The sequence below is a fragment of the Chelonia mydas genome, chromosome 6 (assembly GCF_015237465.2).
Source record: "Chelonia mydas isolate rCheMyd1 chromosome 6, rCheMyd1.pri.v2, whole genome shotgun sequence".
In the NCBI taxonomy this organism is placed as follows: Eukaryota; Metazoa; Chordata; order Testudines; family Cheloniidae; genus Chelonia; species Chelonia mydas.
The window spans coordinates 15,107,013-15,126,367 of record NC_051246.2 but is presented as its reverse complement, the minus strand read 5'-3'; the positions used below and the strand labels follow the sequence as shown (position 1 = coordinate 15,126,367).

The window sequence follows — 19,355 nt, the reverse complement described above, 5'->3', positions numbered from 1 at the left end:
CTGGGTAGGTCTGCGCTGGATCTTGGGCTCCTATGGCTCTTCTCCAGGCCCCTGACAGCCAGCAGAGGGACACCTCAACCAACATCTGCCCCACAAGGGGCACCTCAGGAAAATCAGTGCGGTCTCTGGAGCAGTCTCCAGGAAGCCGGTGCGGGGTGATTTGTGCCCCCTGTGACAAGGTGTGACTCACCACAGTGGCACCTCTTGCTGGCAGGTTGGTGCACCTTCTCCCAACGGTGCTTTCCCTGCTATCACATCTGCTCTCGGGTCCATCTCACGGCAGAAGGACCGGGGTATCCTCTGAGTCATGATCTGTGCTCCCCCCTTCTCGGGGGCCGGCAGGCAGCTGTTCAGTCACTTCCCCAGTGGCGAGTGGGGGGACTCAGACCCTGAATGTAAAGGTGCTGGGGGACCCAGTGGGGCAAGTGAAAGATAAACTAGCCATTGCAAAGGGCAGAGGGAGACCTAGCATACCAGAGGGGAAAGTTTAGTGATGATGTGCAGGACCAGGAAGACGTGTGTCCCCTGTTGAGGGAGGCAGACAGAGAAAGGGGTGAGCTATGGATGCAGCTTAGGCAGCTGCAGGGTAGGAGACACCCAACCCCTTGAGCGATGCAGTCTTGAGGGGGATGGTTTGTGATGGGGTGTCTACCTCACACACTGTAAAAGGAGTTAATCCTGCATGCGAGCAGCGGATGTGAGTCCTCCAATCAGCCTAGAGAGGCTGCATTGGACGCAGGCAATCTGGGAAGGGCTGCAGGGAGTGACCAATCAGGGCCCAGCGGGCTCACATAAAAGAAGCCCCTGGGCCAGAGGTGGTCAGTGGCTGCTGGGAGCTTGAGGAGGAAGAAGCGTGTCTCTAGCAGGCGGAGAGCCCTGCGGCACCATGAACAGAACAGTGCTGGCGGGGACCGAGGGAACTCGCAGCTGGCTGCTAGGATGGACGTGCTGCGCCCCTGAGGTAAGCGTGAAGAAGGTGCTGGGGTCGTGGGGAAGTGGCCCCGGAAAATGTGCTGAGCAGTTGGTTGGGGTGCAGCATGTGGCTGCTGTCTACAGGGTCCCTGGGCTGGGACCAGGAGTCGTGGGTGGGCCTGGGTCTCCCCTCCCCGCCACTGGGGAAGTGACTGGACTGTTAGGCGGGAATACTAACCCCCAGAAGGGGGAACATGGATGGTGACACGGCTGGAGGGCCGAGTCGCGAAGAGGGCGCTGTGGTCCCTGAGGGGGGTTGCAGGCAGATGCAGTGATGGTGTGCAAGCTGCAGATGGGGGGGCCGGCCTTGAGCTCCTCCCCAGCGTGACCGGCAGGAGGAGCCAGTCAGGTGATGTGCCCTGTGACACCCCATCACAGAGACAGCATCTCTCCAAGCGCTTGTTGCTTTGCATCCTTCTATCCTAGTGTGCTGGTAGCTGCGCTGGACACCCGTAGCCTTGTGCTTCACTGTCCTGTTCTGGGTGCCCAGCTCCTGCTGAGGTGTTTGCCTCAGACTGGTTGCCAGCCAGCCTCACCTGGGACTTGGGCCCTTCCTGGCCCTGCAGGATTGGGTGGCCCAGTGTTTGCAGGGCTGGCTCGGTGCTGGGAAATGAATGGCAGTGCTTCCCCCTGGGACTGTGGCATTCACCACAAAGCTTCAGCCCAGAGTGACAGGCCGGCGGCAACGCCCCACTAAAGGCTGTGGCCACAAACTCTTTGGAGGAAGAAACTGCACCACAGGATGTTCATTTTACCAGGGTTGGCCCTTTGGCCCGAGCCATTAGCAGATGTTTGGGGCCTTGTTTCTGTCACCATGGGTCAGTCCATGATGTGACACAAGATGTCACCAAAGAATAGACTTGACTATCTCCAAAGAATGTACACACAGTCCTGACAGCAGCAGGCAGCTTCATTGCCAGAAATCCCCACACCTGCCTCTCCAACGGGCTCTCTGCCCAAGAAGCCCAGCAGGTCCTTCCTCTCAGGGCCATGCTCACATCTGCTGCTTCTGGCTTTCTCTGTCTCCAGCACACACAGGCTTCTAAATGAACCCCTTGTCACAGGGACTGGTCAGCTGCCTCCTGATTGGGTTTAAGAGAGGGCACCTGGGCCAGTCCACTGGGAGCTGCCTGAGGAGGAAGGAGAGGCCCAGGAGCAGCAGGGGAGAGCAACCAGAGCGAGAGGAGCAACAATACTGAGAACTCTGGGCATTGAAGGTGTAGCATTTTCCAGGCAATCCTGATTTCAGTTTCTGCGCTTCCTCCAGCTGTCAGGCCACTCAGGATCCTTCGCACCAATCGCCTCCAGCTGACCACTGTTGTGCACAGTGATGGAGCACAAGTAAGTGTAGAAAATGTAAGTATTTAAGAAGGTGGGGGAGGAGGTGTTCTATTATGTGGCCTAGTGGATGGTGCTGTGGACTGGAATTCAGGAGATATGGCTTCTAGTCCTGGCTCTGCTGCAACACCTTGGGCAGGTCATATCCCCTCTCTGAGCCTCAGTTTCCCCATCTGTGAAAGGGAGATGCGAATTACTTTGTGAAATGCTTTGAAATCTCCTGATGAAAAGTGCACCAGAAACACTAGGATGACTAATCTGGTCTCCAGCCCTAACTACAGAGGTCGGTCCCAGCTCTCGGGTGGTAAGGTGATGTAGTAGATGACCCTGGGATTACAGGCTGTGATGCAGTCAGGCAAAGACCCAAGGAATCAGAGTTAAGGTTGTGCATAGTCCCTTAGCTCTGGCATCTGCTGCCTTGCCAGCGCTCAAGCTTAATGCAGTCTTTTTTTTAATGGAATAAATAAAATACATTCCCCATTAGGCCCATCCTGTGGAATGCTCCCTAGGGATTAGGGCTTGGATAAAACAAATGGTGCTTGTATCCTGAAAGCTTTGGATTTCATCAGATACATTGTTCTGTTTCTGGTCTGGGTCATTGTCATCCAGATCAGACAAGGCTCCCGTTGTATATTTCATCGCTCTTCACGCTTCGCAGCCTTAATTCCCAGCACAGGTTGAGCAGCGACAGCCACGATCTGAAAAATGAAGAGACTTCTCAGTGCCTCTATCTACGCATCCTGCCCTTATCCTACTTTTAACATTGTTCAGTTGGGACAATTGTTAATAACTCCACAATTATGATGACATAAGTAGGGCTCTACCAAATTCACAGCCATGAAAAACATGTCAAGGACCATGAAATCTGGAATCCTCCATGAAATCTGGCTATTGTGGGGTGGCGGGGGGGGTCGCAGTATTGCCTCTCTTACTTCTGCGCTGCCTTCAAGGCTGGGTAGCCGTAGATCAACAGCTGCTGGCCGGGCACCCAGCTCTGAAGACAGGAAGAAGTAAGGGTGGCATGGTCTGCTATTGGGGTTATAACTTCACTTCTTAATTTTAGCAGACAACTTAACTAGGGCGATTTACAAATGTTAGTCGTACAGTACAATACTTGTGTATGTGCTAAAACAAAGAGGAGTCTGGTGGCATCTTAAAGACTAACAGATTTATCTGGGCATAAGCTTTCGTGGGTAAAAAAAATCCTCACTTCTTCAGATGCATGGAGGGAAAATTACAGACACAAATATATATTGGCACATGAAGATATATATTTGTGCCTGTGTCTGTAATTTTCCCTCCATGCATCTGAAGAAGTGAGGATTTTTTTTACCCACGAAAGCTTATGCCCAGATAAATCTGTTAGTCTTTAAGGTGCCACCGGACTCCTCGTTGGTTTTGTGGATACAGACTAACACGGCGACCCCCCTGATACTGTGTATATACTCTATGAACACAGCATAAATAGTAAATTTTATGGACATGACCAACCCACAAGAAATGTGTGCTTTCTCCGTGATTTAAGTCAGCCCTAATCATAAGTAAAGCTGTATTGTTACCAGTGTAATGAGCTGTATCTGCAGGGTGGTATTCGGACATTAGATGTCTCTATGCACTTTATAGAGTTCCAGATGGGGTGTGGGTCCTGGTAAACAACGGTAACAAAACCAGAATTCACACCAGGTGGAAGCCAATTTGTTTGGCACTAGTTGTGGCTGTTTTCTTTCTGTTTATGAATGGTTAGAAGTCCATGGATCACAACCACCGCTAGAAGGAGCTGTTGTACGAATTTAGCATAATCCAGCTTTGTGCGACCAATGACACATCCCTGCACTGGTCTCTCACTTCCGGAGAGCGAAGAAAGGAGCTGCAGCTGGGCTCGTGAGGCAGGTTTAGTCCGTGCCCTCATGTCTGGACGGGGATTAAAAACCAAGGCTTGGTTCCTGCTGCCTTTGTCTTGCCAGCCCCTGTGTCCTTTAGCACTCTCTTCCAGTCGATGCTGCTGCAGCTCCCCATGGCCAGTCATGGAGATGGATCTATGCACTTTACATGCAAGACCAGGCTGGGAAATGGCTCCAAGGACTGCAAGGAACCTACAGGCTCTAGCAGCTGAAGAGCTATGCAGCAAGGGACTTAGGCCCACATCTTCACAGAAACTTCAGTGCCCAACTCCCATTGTTTTTAATGCAGGTTAAGTGCCTAAAAATACCTTTGAAGATCTAGGCCTTAAAATATCATCCATCCATAGGCCTAGAAGCTGCTGTGACCTTTGCTTAGGAGATCAATGGAGTTTTCTTGTGGTATTTGACTCTGTAGTGTAATCCTGGTTGCAGCTCTTTTTACGTACAGAAGGGCCTGGGTTCAAGCCCCAGTGGAACCAGCTGAGCCCTGCTGCCAGAGCGTAAAAGCCAATGCTGCAACTTTCTGGGCTGATTTTTATATCACTGGGGGAGCCTATGTTAGTACCCACCCCTCTTCTCAGCCATCTTGATTCCCAGAGGCTCTTTCCCAGTGAAATGCAAGGGGGTACTGTGGCTGAGGGGATAGGGCACTTGACTGGGGCTAGAGAGACCTGGTTCTATGCTCTTGGCTTCCTGGCCTGGGGTACCTCACGGCACCTCTTTGTGCCTCAGTTTCCTCACGTGTAGAACAGGGAGAATGATGCTGACCTGCTCTGGAAAGTGCTTTGAGATCTGCTGATGGTCCCTGCTCTAACTAGGGACCCCTGGCCTGTGCTGCCACCCTGTGGCCACTGCCTGCATTGCCTTTATCCCTCAGGCCACCTGCAGCCTGGGTTCCTTGCTGAGTCCAACGCTTGCTGGGCAGCTCCTGGTGTCCCTTCTCTGCCCCATAGCCTGGAGGGGCTGATCTGAGGTTGCAGGTGCAACCCAGCTGCCTGCGGTAGCTAGCGCCTGCTCAGGCCTGGCTCCTGGAGGGAGCAGCATCACAGCCGCGCGTGCGGAGAATGACCTAGCGGTGTCGGTTTCAGATGGCTGCCCCAACCCCCTTCCCCCCACCCCCACGTCTGCTGGAGTGTTTTAGTTCCCTCTTGATACCAATAGTCTGGGCCTGTGGTCAGCAGGGAAGAAGTAAAACTGAGGTTTCTCTCCAAGACGCCCTTCCTGCCCATCGGTGACACTTCAGCTGTGGGACCCAGGGGGAAGCTGGTGACAGGGGACCAGGGAGTTCTCAGGGTGTGGGCCCTGGGCTGGGACACAGGGCCAGCCTTAGGGGGGCGTGATGAGGGCAACTGCCAAGGGCACAGTGGTCAGAGGGGCACCATGTGCAGGGCAGAGGGGAGCACCCGGAGCAGTGACAGCAGGGAGCACCGTGCATGGGTGGCATTTGGGGGAGCCTGCGGGGCACTGACCTCCCAAACTCACAGATGACGCATGGGGGGTGACACCCAGATTTTTTCCCAGCTTCCTCCCCATGGAGGAACATTGGGGGGGGGGAGCAGTGACACATGGAGCACCTGGTGTTGCTGCTTCTCCCACGTGCCCACCCCCCCAAATATTCCTCTGGGCCCCCCTAAGGGGCTAGGGGTGGGAAATGAGCAGCAAAGCCAGGGGCTCCTTGCATTCAGGTCAGTTTCCCCATGTGGGCACAGGAGGGGTTAGGGGTGAAAGGAACACAGGAGGGGGTGCAGGGGTGAAAGGGAGAAGGGGAGCAGGAGGGGCTGGGGGAGAAGGGGCACAAGATGGTGGTGCAGGGTTTAAGGGAGAAGAGGGACTGGGGGAGAAGGGGCACAACCCCTGCACTGCCCTCCTGTGTCCCTTCTCCCCAGCCCCTCTTCTCCCTTAACCCCTGCTCTTAACCCCCTCCTATGCTCCTTCTCCTCCTGCCCCTGCACTGCCCTCCTAAGGGAGAAGGGGTGCAGGAGGGGTTATTAGTTGTGGTGGTGTGTGTTACCAATAATTTCAGGCGCACGTCTCCGATCAGGTGGCTGAAGTGAGGCTAAGTACTCCCCATGACTGCTCCTCGCAGCTTTTCTGCACAAGCTGGGCCCATCTCCCCTCCGCCCATCTGGGTTCTCGCTCGGTCCCTTGCTTTGCTCTTCGGAGGATGCAGAAACCTATCAGCGGGAGCCAGAGTTGATCCTGAAACCTTTACTTTGCAAGGAGTCCTTACACTCACTCTCAATCCCACTGAACTCACAGGGGTTGCAGGATCCGTCCCCAGCTCCTGCTGGAGCTCAGCCGTTCAGCCTTTTGGAGCAGCTCTATATTTGTGTTGATTTTGTCTGCAAACATTTTGATGTTTTTCTGCTGCCCCGAGGAATAAAGAACAATTCAAGGTTCTACCACACAGTCTGTGTACCCCGAAGTAAAACCACATATGGCAGACTCCTCTTGGCTGTATACAGCACCTATTGTGAGAGAAAGCATGTTTCCTTGCCGATTCGAGACAGACAGTGCAGATGCATAACATTAAAGCTAGAATGCATGGGTCTGCATTGGAGGAATTTCCCTACAAGTTAATTCCTAATAACAATAATTTATTCATCATAAGCACTGGAATCAACTTGTGCAACATTGATCAACCTAATCAAATTATTATTTTTGTAAAGACAATCTGTCTGCTATTAAACAATATGTCAAAGTCCATGGTTTTTGCACTAGTTTCCATATTTTGGTTATTGCTTTTTATTTTATAGCTAAGATAGAAGTTGCTAAGTGGTCGCTAAGTTATACAATTATAGCAACGAAAGCCTGGTGAAGGAAGCGCTCTGTATGTTCTCTATTGTGTTTCACTGATTGTTGTGACTATGTTCTTTTAAGCCTTCATCTCTTGAGACTCCAATTCCACAGCTCTGGACAGTGGAACATCCTGTAGTAGATGATGCAGGGCCCACCCTCTTTTCCTGGAAGGTGTGAACGGGTGCGCTGCTGTTTTAGGTGACTTACCTCCTACTTGTTTTTTAATTACGAAAATAAAATGGGTAAAATAAGTCTGTAGCCTGGTTGTTTATTTTAAAATATTAACTCTGCAATAACAGCCCAGCAAGAAGGAAAGCCCATCTCTGAATGACCCTTTCTCATTGCATATTAAACCCGCCAGACAGAGCAGATATAAGAGACAAGCTCTAGAAAGTGGCGTCTTTGACGATGTCTAGGAAGCTCTGTTGTTCTGTATAGCATTTTGAAGTTGAAATTTATTTATTTATTTTTTGCCCAAATCATGTGATGTGCTATTGTGTGACAACTTTCTTGTAGCTTAGCAGTTCTCTGGTCTTTTGCCTTCGGATGTGGCCAGCCAGAGAGCGGCGGCCGCTGGTTGGGTACCCAGCTCTGACAGCAGTGCAGGGCAGACGTAAGGATGGCAATACATCAGATACCAGGCCACCCTTACTTCGCCGCTGCTGGGAGTGGTGCTGCCGGCAGAGCTGGGGCCCGGCCAGCAGCCACTGCTCTCCGGCTGCCCTGCCAGCGCTTAATTTGTGGCGGGGCTGAGCCCCCGCACCTCTTTCAATACAAATTAAGCATTGGGAGGTGAGCCAGGGGTGAGGTGGGGATCCTGGGGAGCCCAGGGCACCTAAGGGGAACGGGGGCACCCATGGGGGCCAGGGGCACCAAAATACAAGTTTGCCCAGGGTGCCATTTTCCCTACTCCCAGTCTGAAAGGTAGGCCTGGGCTTAACCTGAATATTGCTGTGATCTTTGGTGTATGGGACCATCTATCACACAGGCAAGCTTGCCTGGGTGACAGGATACATAGAGCAGCTTAGCCAAGGGGCCTGTCTGTGACTCCCTGGCTAGGCTGTTATAGTACCTGAGGACACGTGGTTGGTGACATCAAAGTCTCGGACTCCCAGCCAATTTGAGGTTTTTGACCTGCCCCTTAACAGTCTGCCCGGAGGTTGGTACTCACTCTGCAGCCATCGCAGGACAGCTTGGCAATGACCATGCCCCCTCTGCTAGGACACAGCACCCAGGGGTACCTGGCACCAAGACATGGCCACGTCCCCTCTGCTAGGACACAGCACTCGGGGGCGCCTGGCACCCAGACATGGCCATGCCCCCTCTGCTAGAACACAGCATCCAGGGGGCCCCTGTCATCGAGACACGGCCAGACCCCCTCTGCTAGGACACAGCACCCGGGGGCACCTGGCACCCAGACACAGCAATTCCCCCTCTGCTAGAGCACAGCACCTGGAGTGTCGGGCTTGAAACACGAGTGAGGCCTCTGCGCCTGTTGCCAGGCCTGACCAGCATTGAGACCCGTATGTGCTACACACACCCCCGAGATCCCCTGCAATTGAGATGTGACTGCACCTCTCCCGCTCCCATGCAGTCCCCATTCCCCGCTGGCCAGAGCCACAACTGCAAGCCCAGCTCTATCGAATTCCCCCCAGAGACCTCGGATACTGAGACACGGCCAGGTCCCCTGGGCTCTTGCAGCCCCACAACCCTGCAGCACAGAGCCGCAGCTGTAACCCCCCTTCCCCAGCAGGTCACTGGAGTCTGAGACACCCCGTGGCTCCGGGCCCCAGCTCGTCTGCCGTGCGAGGGGTGCACTAGGAGAACCCCCTCACCAAGCCGGGTCCCCCAGCTCTCCGCCCCTCTTGGAGCCCGGCTGCGTTCTGCCCTGGGACAAGGCTCGCCTGTTCTCGCCCCAGCCCCCATCACAGCACGAGCTTCTCCAGCCCTGCCTCCCGCCGCATCTCATCCTCCCTGTCCCCTGCAGCGCCATCCGGCGCTGCCCCATTTATCTCCCTCTGTCGCCGGCGCTGGCAGCTCCAATAAGTCCCTGGCAGGGCCAGCGCGTATCGAGCGCTGAGATGAGCAGGTGTGAGAATAGGCGCCCCGGCGCTGACAGCAGCTTGGCAGGGGAAGATGGATGAGGGCCGTGACGGTCCTGAGCCTGGGGGCTGCGCACAGCCAGAGCGGGGGAGGGGGAATGATGGCTGTTGGTGGTGCTGCTTAGTGGGACAGCAGGGAGCGTGGGGGGTGAGCACTGGAGCAGGGCTCAGACTGGGCACGGAGGAGCGGGGGCTGTTGGCCTGGCTGGGCCTCTGGAGCAGGGGGAGGGAGCTGGAATGGGGGATCTGGCCTGGCAATTTATCCAGGGGTGGGTGGGTGCCCAGCACCCGAGCTGGGCTCCCGGCTGCACCAGAGTCTGTCTGTGCAATAGCTGGGCCACCTGCCTGGCCTGGTGACACCGGCCCGTGGGGCAGGGTCGGGGGGGCAGTGACATCTGTTGTGATAACTGGGCCCCTCTAGGCCCCCCAGCACGTGGGCAGTGGCCGCTCGCTGTCCCTCTGTGCCCACAGGGTGTGTGCAGTGCCCACCAGCCACACAGGGCACAGTCAGTACGGGTGCTGCCCAGCCCGAGAACAGCAGGGAGCAGCCGACTCCACCCCCAGGATAACCAGCCCCTTCAGCAGCCCCAGTGTCAGCAGCACAGACCCCGTGGGGGCTCTGGGAGCGACGAGGGGCCAGGGCAGGCTGGGGAGTAGCCCAGGGATCCAGGGTAGGCTCCTACTGGGCCGGGGCATCAGGCTGTGACACATCCTGGCTCAGTTTGGCCATGGCAGGAGCCTCCAGCCGGCCCTAACCCCTGCCCTGGTCCCTCAGCCACTTCTGCAATGGCCAGTAGCCATCTGAGGCTGGGGCCCCAGCCAGGCCTGCATGAGGCAGCATCCCCCAGAGCCTGGCCAGGCTGGACTTGTCCCAGTGGGGGGCAGGATGAATGGGATGCTCCAGCTCGTGGGTGACCGAGTGCCACTGCCAACGACGTGCGGGCAGAATCCCCCGCTGTGCCCGTCCAGTGCAGCAACCTGCCGCCCCAGCTCTGCTCCTGGCCCCTCGTCGCCCCCAAGTCCTGCCCTGTGCCCCCAAGTCCTGCCCTGTGCCTCCCCAGACTGTTGCTGCTGGGGGCTGAGCCTAGGGGTTGTCCACTCCGCTGTGTGTGGGTGGGGGGGGTCTAGCAGGGCCCCCAGGGACCTGTGCTCAGCCAGACACTTCAGCCCAGAAAAGCTGGAGCCAAATAGGCTCGGCCAAAGGGGTCTGCCGGGCTCCTGGTACAGTCGGGGCTTGGCACGGTGATGAGCTGACAGCCTGGCAATGGGCGGGATGGTTGTGCTGAGATCACTGATTGGCGGGTCGATGGGCAAGAGTTACTGGGGATGACACTCCCCCCCCCGATGTTTCTGGGGGTCACTCTGTGGGGACGAGGGCTGCGTTGCCAGGAAGGAGTGAGCGTCTCCTGGGATGCTGGGATCCCCTGGGATGCCATTGGGCCTGCCTCCTGGCCTCCTGGCCTCCTGACTGGCCCAGACGGCACCGCTAACTCCACTGGCTTCAGCTAAACCCTCACCAGCCCTGGGGTGAGAGCCTTGGTGAGGTCCTTTGGTCACCTCTCCCTTGTCCCTCCCTACCTGATTGCCGGTCTCACGCTCCTCTGTCTAATAAGCATCTGGCTCTCCCAGACAAGCCAACGCCACCTTTAGCACCGGGGCTCTAATCCTGTGACCAGGTCTAACAGCCGGATGGTGACACAAACTTGCCAAACCGCGGCTCGTAAGCAGTAAAAGTGTGGCTCGCTGAGCCCCCCCTCCGCATTCTCTGCCTAGCAAACTGCAGGGAGGGGGGAAGCTCGGGATTCCTGCCCTGCAGGGTGGTGGGGCTAGGGGTTTCTGCCAGAGACGACTAGTACCTGCTGAGCGTGGGGGGAGCACAATTTAAACATCCCCGTTCCCCCCAACTCAACAGCTGCTGCCCTGGGGGAGGCAGAGAAGTGGGGATGGGCATCTGATTTCAGATTCGCAGCTTCTCCTGGTTGTCCCAGCAGAGGGCAGAACCCACACAGCACGGAGGGAGGGTTTTTTGCATGAAATGAGTTTCCAGTTTAAATTTCCCAGCTCCAGACAAAGCACAGTGCTGGAGGGGCACCATTTGTCAGTGTTGATGTGGTGACATTTGAGACCAGGCTGGTGTTCAGCATAAACAGGGAATCGTCTAAGCTCCAGGATAAAGTACGTAAGTAGCACCAGGCCAGTGTGAGCTTCAAGCTTAACAGCTGGTTTCAGAGTAACAGCCGTGTTAGTCTGTATTCGCAAAAAGAAAAGGAGGACTTGTGGCACCTTAGAGACTAACCAATTTATTTGAGCATAAGCTTTCGTGAGCTACAGCTCACTTCATCGGATGCATACTGTGCATCCGATGAAGTGAGCTGTAGCTCACGAAAGCTTATGCTCAAATAAATTGGTTAGTCTCTAAGGTGCCACAAGCTTAACAGCTGTTAGCAATAGTGCTCAAAGCACTTCCCAAAGCAGAGCGTAGCATCCTCCTCATTTTACAGATGGAGAAACCGAGTCATGGAGTGGGAAAGTGACTACAGCTTGCCGGCAACAGAGCTGGGAACAGAGCCCATTCCAGTTCTCCAGCCACTAGGCCACTGTCCTCTGATGTCCCCCGGATACTTGGGTGGGGTTTTGTTTCTGAGTGTGATGGAAGCTGCAGATATTAGCGGGACCAGCTGAAGATTTGTGGTGGTGGTTGACTGCTGCACAGTGCGTGACACAAGGAGGGATGTCCCAGGATTTTAATGGTTGGGGGGGTGGACGTGGGTGTAACTGACTCACCTGCCTTGTTACACAAGGGAGCATTTGCACTGGAGTGTCGTTGCTTTGTAACGCATGGCACTGTGCAGTCCTGGGGATCAGTACTGACCGAGCCACCCCACTTGGCTTGATTGCTGTTAGTTCATTGGCTTTAGGAATTGAGATCTGCCCATGTAACTTCTTGGGCTGCGGGACGAGCGGCTCACCACGTGCCATCGAATAGTGACAAGTGTCAGAAGTACCAACCTTGCCAAATAACGGCTGATTATAAAACGGCTTTTAGGAAAAAGTCTGGCGGATGGTGGGCAAATGTCCCAGGGGGGTTATTTAATTAATTCCTTGGCTGATGGGAGATCAGAGGGGGATCAACAGAGCCGGGAAAGGAGAAGCAGGAAGAGCTGGGGAGACTGCAATTGCGATTGAGGTGGGAAGGGGAGGCCAGAGATAGGCCAGCAGGGGGCAGCAGGCCGGGATCAAGGGGTGGCATAGTTTGGGGGAAGGGAGTCCAGATCTGGGGTAACAGGGTGCAGTGGGTCAGAACTGAAGGGCAAGGGCTGAGTTGTGTGGTTGGGAGGCCAGGACTGGGATAGCAGGGGAGTGGGTCACTGCAGAGAGGGTCTAACGCACTCTGTCCCTTCCACTGGGCCTGATCCTGCTCCCGGTGATGCCGGCTCAGTCAGCACAGCCGCTGGCATGGTTACCCTGAGCCCTCTGGCCGCGTGGGGTTGGGGAACAGGCAGCCCCTCACCATCCCTCCCACCTCAGGCCGGGGAGCCGGCCGGTCCCCTCATGGCTGGGATCATGTCCCGTGCTCTGGGGCTGTGCAAGGAAGAATTCATTCAGTTCTGAGCGGCAAAGCTAAGCCCTACCCCCAGCAGGGAGGTCAGCACCCCTCCGGCTCGGGGGATATTGGCTGAGTCCAGCCCATGCTCCAGGGCAGCTGCCCCCAGTGCCCCCCTTGCGGTACGCTCATCAATAGCTGATGGCGGAGCTGCTGCCCGGGGCGGGGGGTTCTCGGCTCGTCTCGCCCTGGGTCGGCCAGTGCCCCCCAAGGAGCTGCTCAGCTCTGCACCACGCCACACTCGGTGAATCTCCGCCCCCCGAGCAGGAGAATAAAATCGCCAGGTCCAGCCCGGAGGCTTCAGAAACCGAGTTACAGCCACACTGGGCCGGGGAGACGGGCTCTGGCCAGGGAGCCGGAGCAACGCCCGCTGCACTGATGGCAGGTAAATCCGGCTGGGGACTCCTCGGCTGGGAACCCCTCGCTGACATTGCCCCCTGGCCCATTTACCTCCCCGACTCCAATCTAGCTCTTCCCCGGGACGAGCCCCGGCAGCCTCGCGCCCCCATCCCCCACTCCGCCCGGCTCCCTGTGCCAGGCTGTGGCATTTCGCACCTGTCTAGCCTACAGTGAGTTACAGGGTGTTGAGGGACTTGGCTACAAACGGTGGGTGGACAGGGGGAGATGCAGGGGGGATGGATGTGCAGTGGCATGAGGGGAGTGTGCACAGAGGACCCCGGCTGCAGTGATCTGCAGAGCCTGGCTGGGGCCGGGCTCAGGCCCTGCCCTCTCCATCACTGGCTGAGCTCCAGAGCCTGTTGATCACAAGAGACCCACGTTCCTAACCCCTAGAGCCTAGGTACCGCGTTTAGGGGTCGCTGTGCAGGGATATGACAAGGTGGCTTCTGTGTGGAGCAGATCGGCTGGGTGTTCTGGGTCCCTCCCACCACTCGGATAGGGCGTGGGAATCGTTACAGCTCATAGAATTACTGACAGCGTGTACTGAACACAGGTACATGTTACATACCTGTACGAAGCATGTGCGTGTGAGGGGGAAGCAGAGGGAGCTGGTGGGTGAGAACGGAGGGGGGGCTGCGAGCCAGGACTCCTGGGTTCTATTCCCCTGATGAAGGGGCCAACAGGCTAAGGGAACTGGCAGTCTCTGGCCTGGCTGGGGCTGGTGTATAGGGCTGGCTAAAATACCAGCTGGGTATGAGCAGGAGGCCAAGCTGCCAGGGTAGCAGGCTGATGAGGCGGAATCCCAGCATCCTGGCTTGGAGCCTGCGGGGAGCAGCCCTGGCTAACGGCCTCTCCGTGATGTGAAAGTCCAAACACCAGCAGAGCGGGGGTTGCCCAGCTCCAGGAGCTGGAGCTCAGTGGCCGGTTACTGACTGCCTGGGGAGAGCAGAAGGGGATGGGGTCTCAGGAAGGAGCAAGCATCCCTGGGAAAGGGCATTTTGCTACAGAGAGGGGCTTGGTGTGAGAGAGTGGGAGGGTCAGGGGCTGGGGCTCCCCGAAAGGGGGATCGGGGTGATGAGAGGTGCTCAAGCCCTTGGACCAGCAATGATGCCGGAGATGATGCTGATGGTCAGTGAGCGCAGTGGGGGCCACTCCTGTGCATGAGGCACTTTGCAAATCCAGCTGGATGGGGGCCTTGGGTCAGCAGAGCTTTATGGAAGGAGCCCAGGGCTGGGCTTGTGGAGAGCTGCAGATTTGTACTGAGGGGCACTGGCGGAGCTGGCGGGGGTGGTGCTGGAAGCCCAGGGCCGGGATAGCAGGGGGCTGCAGGGCGGGACTAGGAGGAGCTCAGGGCCAGGATAGCAGGGGGCTGCAGGTTGGGACTGAGGGGAGCTCAGGACCAGGATAGCAGGGGGCTGCAGGTCGGGACTGAGGGGAGCTCAGGGCCGGGATAGCAGGAGGCTGCGGGGCAGGATTAGGGGGAGCCAAGGGATAGCAGGGGGGTGTGGGTCAGGGATGGGGGGAGCTTCGGGCTGGGATAGCAGGGGGCTGCCAGGCAGGACTCAGGGGAGCTCAGGGCCGGGATAGCAGGGGGCTGTGGGGCGGGATTGAGGGGCAGCATGGGGGGTATCAAGGGGCACTGCCATTTCCCCAGTTCACAGGTGCTTTGGGGCCCACCAGAAGATGCCTCAGCTGGTTTCTGTGTCCATGTCCCAGCCCCCTGATGCCCATAGCCACAGGGGCTTGGCACTGATCCTCTCCCCTCCTTTGCAGCATTCCTCACAGCCAGTCTGAGTGTCCTGACGTCAGACGGGGGCCCCTTCGCCTCTGGCCCCGAGTGGGGCAGTCCCATGGGGGCTCCCTGCCTGCTGGGGCCCCTGCCGGCCTGTGGCAGGTTCGGTGTCCCTGCTGGGGAGGGGGCTGCAGGGCTCGGGGACAGCATCCAACCAGCCAGGAAGAACCAGCATGTGTCCAACGTGTCAGTGCAGCTGGAGATGCGGAGCCTGTGGGAGGAATTCAACAGCCTGGGCACCGAGATGATTGTCACCAAAGCGGGGAGGTAGGTGGGCATTGCCCAGGCACGGCAGCGCAGGGACCCCCCTTGTACCCTGCTACTTTACAGCCCCTGGCAGGGGCCATGCCACCACCACCACTACCCCTATGGCAGGAGCTGTGCCCCCATGTCCCAGCCTGGTGTTCTGTGAGACCCCGTCCTGGCTCCATGCAAGGGGATCCAGTGCCATCCCCACCCTCCTGGGGGTCTGATCTGGCCCCTTGCAGCACCAGGCAACGTGGCTCATTCCCTGCCAGAAAAGGGCTAAGGGCTGGCGGCTGGTGCCACACATCACGGCTGCCCAGGGCCCCATTGCAGGGTCCAGCCCCACAATCCTTGGAAATATGGGGGGAGGTGGGTGGAACAAGGACTGCCAGGAGCCTGGACGGCACCAGGAGCCAGCACTCCCTGCCTGGTTTGGCTGGGCACTAGGGGGCTGGGCACAGAGGGGGGCACCGGGGCAAACTGTGGGTGCCAATGGGGGCTGGGTGTCTTGGGGCTGTGGAGGTGCCGGGCCTATTGAGAGGGGCTCCGAGGATGGCAGTCGGGGTGGAGTCTGCCCCCACCCCATGCCTGGTCCTCCAGCTTCTTCGTTCCAGTCTGATATTATAGGGGACAAGAGCTGCTGCAGCAGCGTGATGTTCCCGGGGGCAGGGGGGCTGCTGGGCAGCTCTGCCCCCCACCAGCAGTGCTGCCCCCTCCCATTGAGTGCTTCAAATGCACCTGCCCCCCAGTACCCTCCCACCGCCTCCTACTTCCCCCCGACTCTCCCCACTGGCCCTGCCTCAGCCTCCCCACTACCGCTCATTCTCCTGCTCATGCTTGGGTTCATGTTGCCCCACACTCACGTTCACTCCCACCTACACGCTACACGCCCCAGTCCGTGGGGACCTGCACACATCCGCCGGGCTGGGCAGCCTGGCCCCTTTCCCCCAGCCCCCCTGTGTCACCCTGCTGGGCCCCTTGAGTGGGGAAGAGGCCTGAGATAGGGCAACCCCAGTGCCCCATGTGACCAACACCCCCAGCCCCTCTCCTGTGACTGGCAGCCCCAGCCCCTCATTTGCAACAGGTTGACCCCCAACCCTCTGTGTGACCAGGGACCCCAGCGCCCCTCACTCTGTGACCTATAACCCCAGCCTCTCCCCCTGTGACCAATGACACCAGGCCCTGTGCGATGGGGAGACCCTAGTGCCCCACCCCCGTACAAGGGCGACCCCAGCGCCCCATGCCCTCCCCTCTCCTCTGCCACAGGAGGATGTTCCCCACCTTCCAGGTGAAGCTCTCGGGGCTGGACCCGCTGGCCGACTACGTGCTGCTCATGGACTTCATGCCCCTGGACGACAAGCGATACAGGTGGGGGGTATACAGGTTGGGGGGGGGGAACAGGTCCTGCCCAGCCCACCACCACCAGAGCCTGGAGCAGAGCAGCCTGCGTGGGGGGCAGGGGGCAGCCCTGTGCTGGGTGTGGTGCCCACAGATCTGGCAGCTCTGCCCACCCCCACCTGCCTCCTGTACTCCGGCTGCCCCAGCCATGGCCTGCGTCGGCCTCCCCCCACTGCTCAGTCACATGCCTCCACTCACCCCTGTCTCTCCTGGCCCCACGGAGCAGAATCCCAGCCCCCATGGAAATGTGCTAGAGCCCAGAACAGGAACTGGCTCCCCATGGCTAGAGGGCTCTGTAGGGGTCGGGAGGAAGCTCTGGGGCCCAGACTACCCTCGTCCATGCAATGAGGCCTCCATCTGAGCGGGGGGACCCCGGTGCTCAGGCCCTGCCTCTCCCTGCAGATACGCCTTCCACAGCTCCTCGTGGCTGGTGGCTGGCAGAGCGGATCCAGCCGCGCCCGGCCGCGTCCACTTCCACCCCGACTCGCCCGCCAAGGGCGGCCAGTGGATGAGGCAGATCGTCTCCTTCGACAAGCTCAAACTCACCAACAACCTGCTGGACGACAACGGCCACGTGAGCCGCCGTGCCAGACCTGGGCAGCGGGCGCGGCCTCTGATCCAAGGCCACGATAGGGGACTGGTTGGTTCACGGGGTGGGGAATGGGCACAGGGCCATTCCCCTCTAGGGGCGCCGCTGCCGGATCCAATCCAGCCCCAGGGCGGGTGGTGGGGCTGCCTGGCTCAGGGGGGGCAGGGATATGGCACCGTTGGCAGGGGCAGGAGGCTACTGAGATATCATGCATGGGACACGGCCCTACAGCGTGGAGGATGGGGCAGGATGGCATGGGCTGTGAGGGTCGGGGAAAGGTGGGCTGTCGGACTGGGGGTGGGGTGGGGGTTGCAGAGCTATGCCGTAGGGTGAAGGAGGGGGTGGGATATGTTGCTATGGGCGATGGCTGTCCCAGTGCCCATCTCAAGCATGGCTCTTCTCTGGCACACACAGATCATCCTGAACTCCATGCACCGGTACCAGCCCCGCTTCCATGTGGTGTACGTGGACCCACGCCGGGACAGCGAGCGCTTTGCCCACGAGAACTTCAAATCCTTCACTTTCGCAGAGACCCAGTTCATGGCGGTGACGGCCTACCAGAACCACCGGGTGTGTGTGCAGCCCAGAAACTGGCCCCACCCTTCAGGGCACTGAGCCACCCCTCCCTGGGCCCCAGGGCTGGACATTATAGTCCCCTCCCTGTGATCCCTGCTTGCAGGAGTCCCTCCCCCAACACCATCTCCGTGCCACAGTGCCCTCTGCTGGGGAGGGCAGGGCTAGGCAGTGCAGGCTCTGCCCCCTCCTGGGGGTCACAGTGCCCCCTGCTGGGGAGGGTGGGGCTGAGTGGTGAAGGCTCTACCCGTCACTGGTGTCACAGCACCCCCTGCTGGGTGGTGGCCTCATGGCTGTTTCTGATTTCATGTAAGGGGCGCAGCATCTCTCTGCAGGATTCCTGTCCCACTGTGCCTAGGGAGCTGCTGATCTGGGTGGATGTCCCTGAACTGCTGCCAGCCCCCTGGGGTAGTGGGGGTCTCTGGCGCTGGTTTTGGAGGGCTGCTTCCCTCACCCCGCCCCCTCTCTCTCTGCAGATCACACAGCTGAAAATCGCCAGTAACCCCTTTGCCAAGGGTTTCCGGGACTGCGAGCCAGACGACTGGTAACTGCCCCTCCAGCACCCTCCCCAGCCAGCGGGAGATGGGAGCACTGATGCCTCCCCTCCCCGCATAGGGTTCCACTGTCCTAACTGCTGGGGGGGGGGCAATCTCCCTCCCACCCCAGGGCTCATCCACTTGGCAGCATGTCACACGCCCAGCTGCAATGCCCACCCCTGCAGCCCATCCCAAAAGAAGAGGAGGCAGGAGGGGCAAGTGATGGCCGCAGCCCAAGGGGGAGGGGTCCACAATCAGCCCCAGTCACCTCCCCAGCAGCTGCCCCCGCCCCACTACATACCCCAGTGCCCACTCCCACCCAGCCCCCACCAGCCACCCCCTGAATCAGTGCAGGATGGTTTGCACATGTGCAAATTAGTTCATTAAATAATTTGCACCCAGTCTCCCAGGGGAGCTGTGTTCTGGTGGGGGAGGAGCACCTCTGCCCATCCTCCTGCCCCCCCCCCCACCCAAATGTCTGACCCCAGCTAAGCCTCCTCCCCATTTCTCACCCTCCCCCTTCTCATGTGCAGGCCTGGGGCATCAGGACCTCTGCTGGGAACCTTGGCCCACACTCGGGGGACGGGCCCCTCCTCCCAGCTTAAGGATATGCAGAAAGGTAACCCCCACCCAAAGGGCTATTAGCTCTGACACCAGGGTGCTCCCCCACCCCTAGCCCTGCTGGAGAGCATGCGGGGGCAGGGCTGTTACATACAGCTGGCTGGGCGCACACCGGGGCTGGAGGTGCTGGGCTGTGGGGAGTCTTAGGGGCTGTGGGTGCTGGAGGAGCCCCACCCAGGGCCCCTTCACCACGTGCAGCTGGGCAGGCCATGCGGGCAGGGCAGGGCTCAGGGAGCCACAGACGGGTGCTGGGGCTCTTGGGCTCAGCTTCTAGCACTGGCTGAGGTAGGGGGCAGGGGAGAGCCGAGGGAGAGGGGCTCTGGCAGAGGCAGGGCTTGGGGACCTTGGCACAGCAGCCCTGCCGTGGCTGTGACCCGCCCTTGTTCTCTGCTCTCTCCCCAGGGCTGCCGGGCCGGCGCCGTGTCAGGGGGCAGCTCCCTGCCACCCTCCTGCGAGAGGCCACCCAGCTCCAGAACCCCCCCCTC

The 19,355-nt window shown here is 58.7% G+C and overlaps 1 protein-coding gene across 1 annotated transcript; it reads left to right on the top strand.

Annotated features, from left to right (window-relative positions):
- Nucleotides 1-847: 847 nt before the first annotated feature.
- On the top strand, nt 848-18,261 carry TBX10 (T-box transcription factor 10). Its single transcript, XM_043548419.1, has 6 exons — nt 848-961; nt 14,889-15,174; nt 16,420-16,521; nt 16,954-17,125; nt 17,555-17,710; nt 18,190-18,261. The coding sequence occupies exons 2-6, from the start codon at nt 14,966-14,968 to the stop codon at nt 18,259-18,261; spliced, it is 711 nt and encodes a 236-aa protein (XP_043404354.1). The 5' UTR covers nt 848-961; nt 14,889-14,965.
- The last annotated feature ends 1,094 nt before the right edge of the window (nt 18,262-19,355 follow it).

Excerpts from the sequence above, each read along its gene's own strand:
- TBX10 (XM_043548419.1), top strand. The coding sequence starts at position 14,966 with ATGGGGGCTCCCTGCCTGCTGGGGCCCCTGCCGGCCTGTGGCAGGTTC. Across the intron at positions 15,175-16,419 it reads ATTGTCACCAAAGCGGGGAG|GAGGATGTTCCCCACCTTCC; the intron begins GTAGGTGGGCAT and ends CCTCTGCCACAG. Across the intron at positions 17,126-17,554 it reads TGCTGGACGACAACGGCCAC|ATCATCCTGAACTCCATGCA; the intron begins GTGAGCCGCCGT and ends TGGCACACACAG.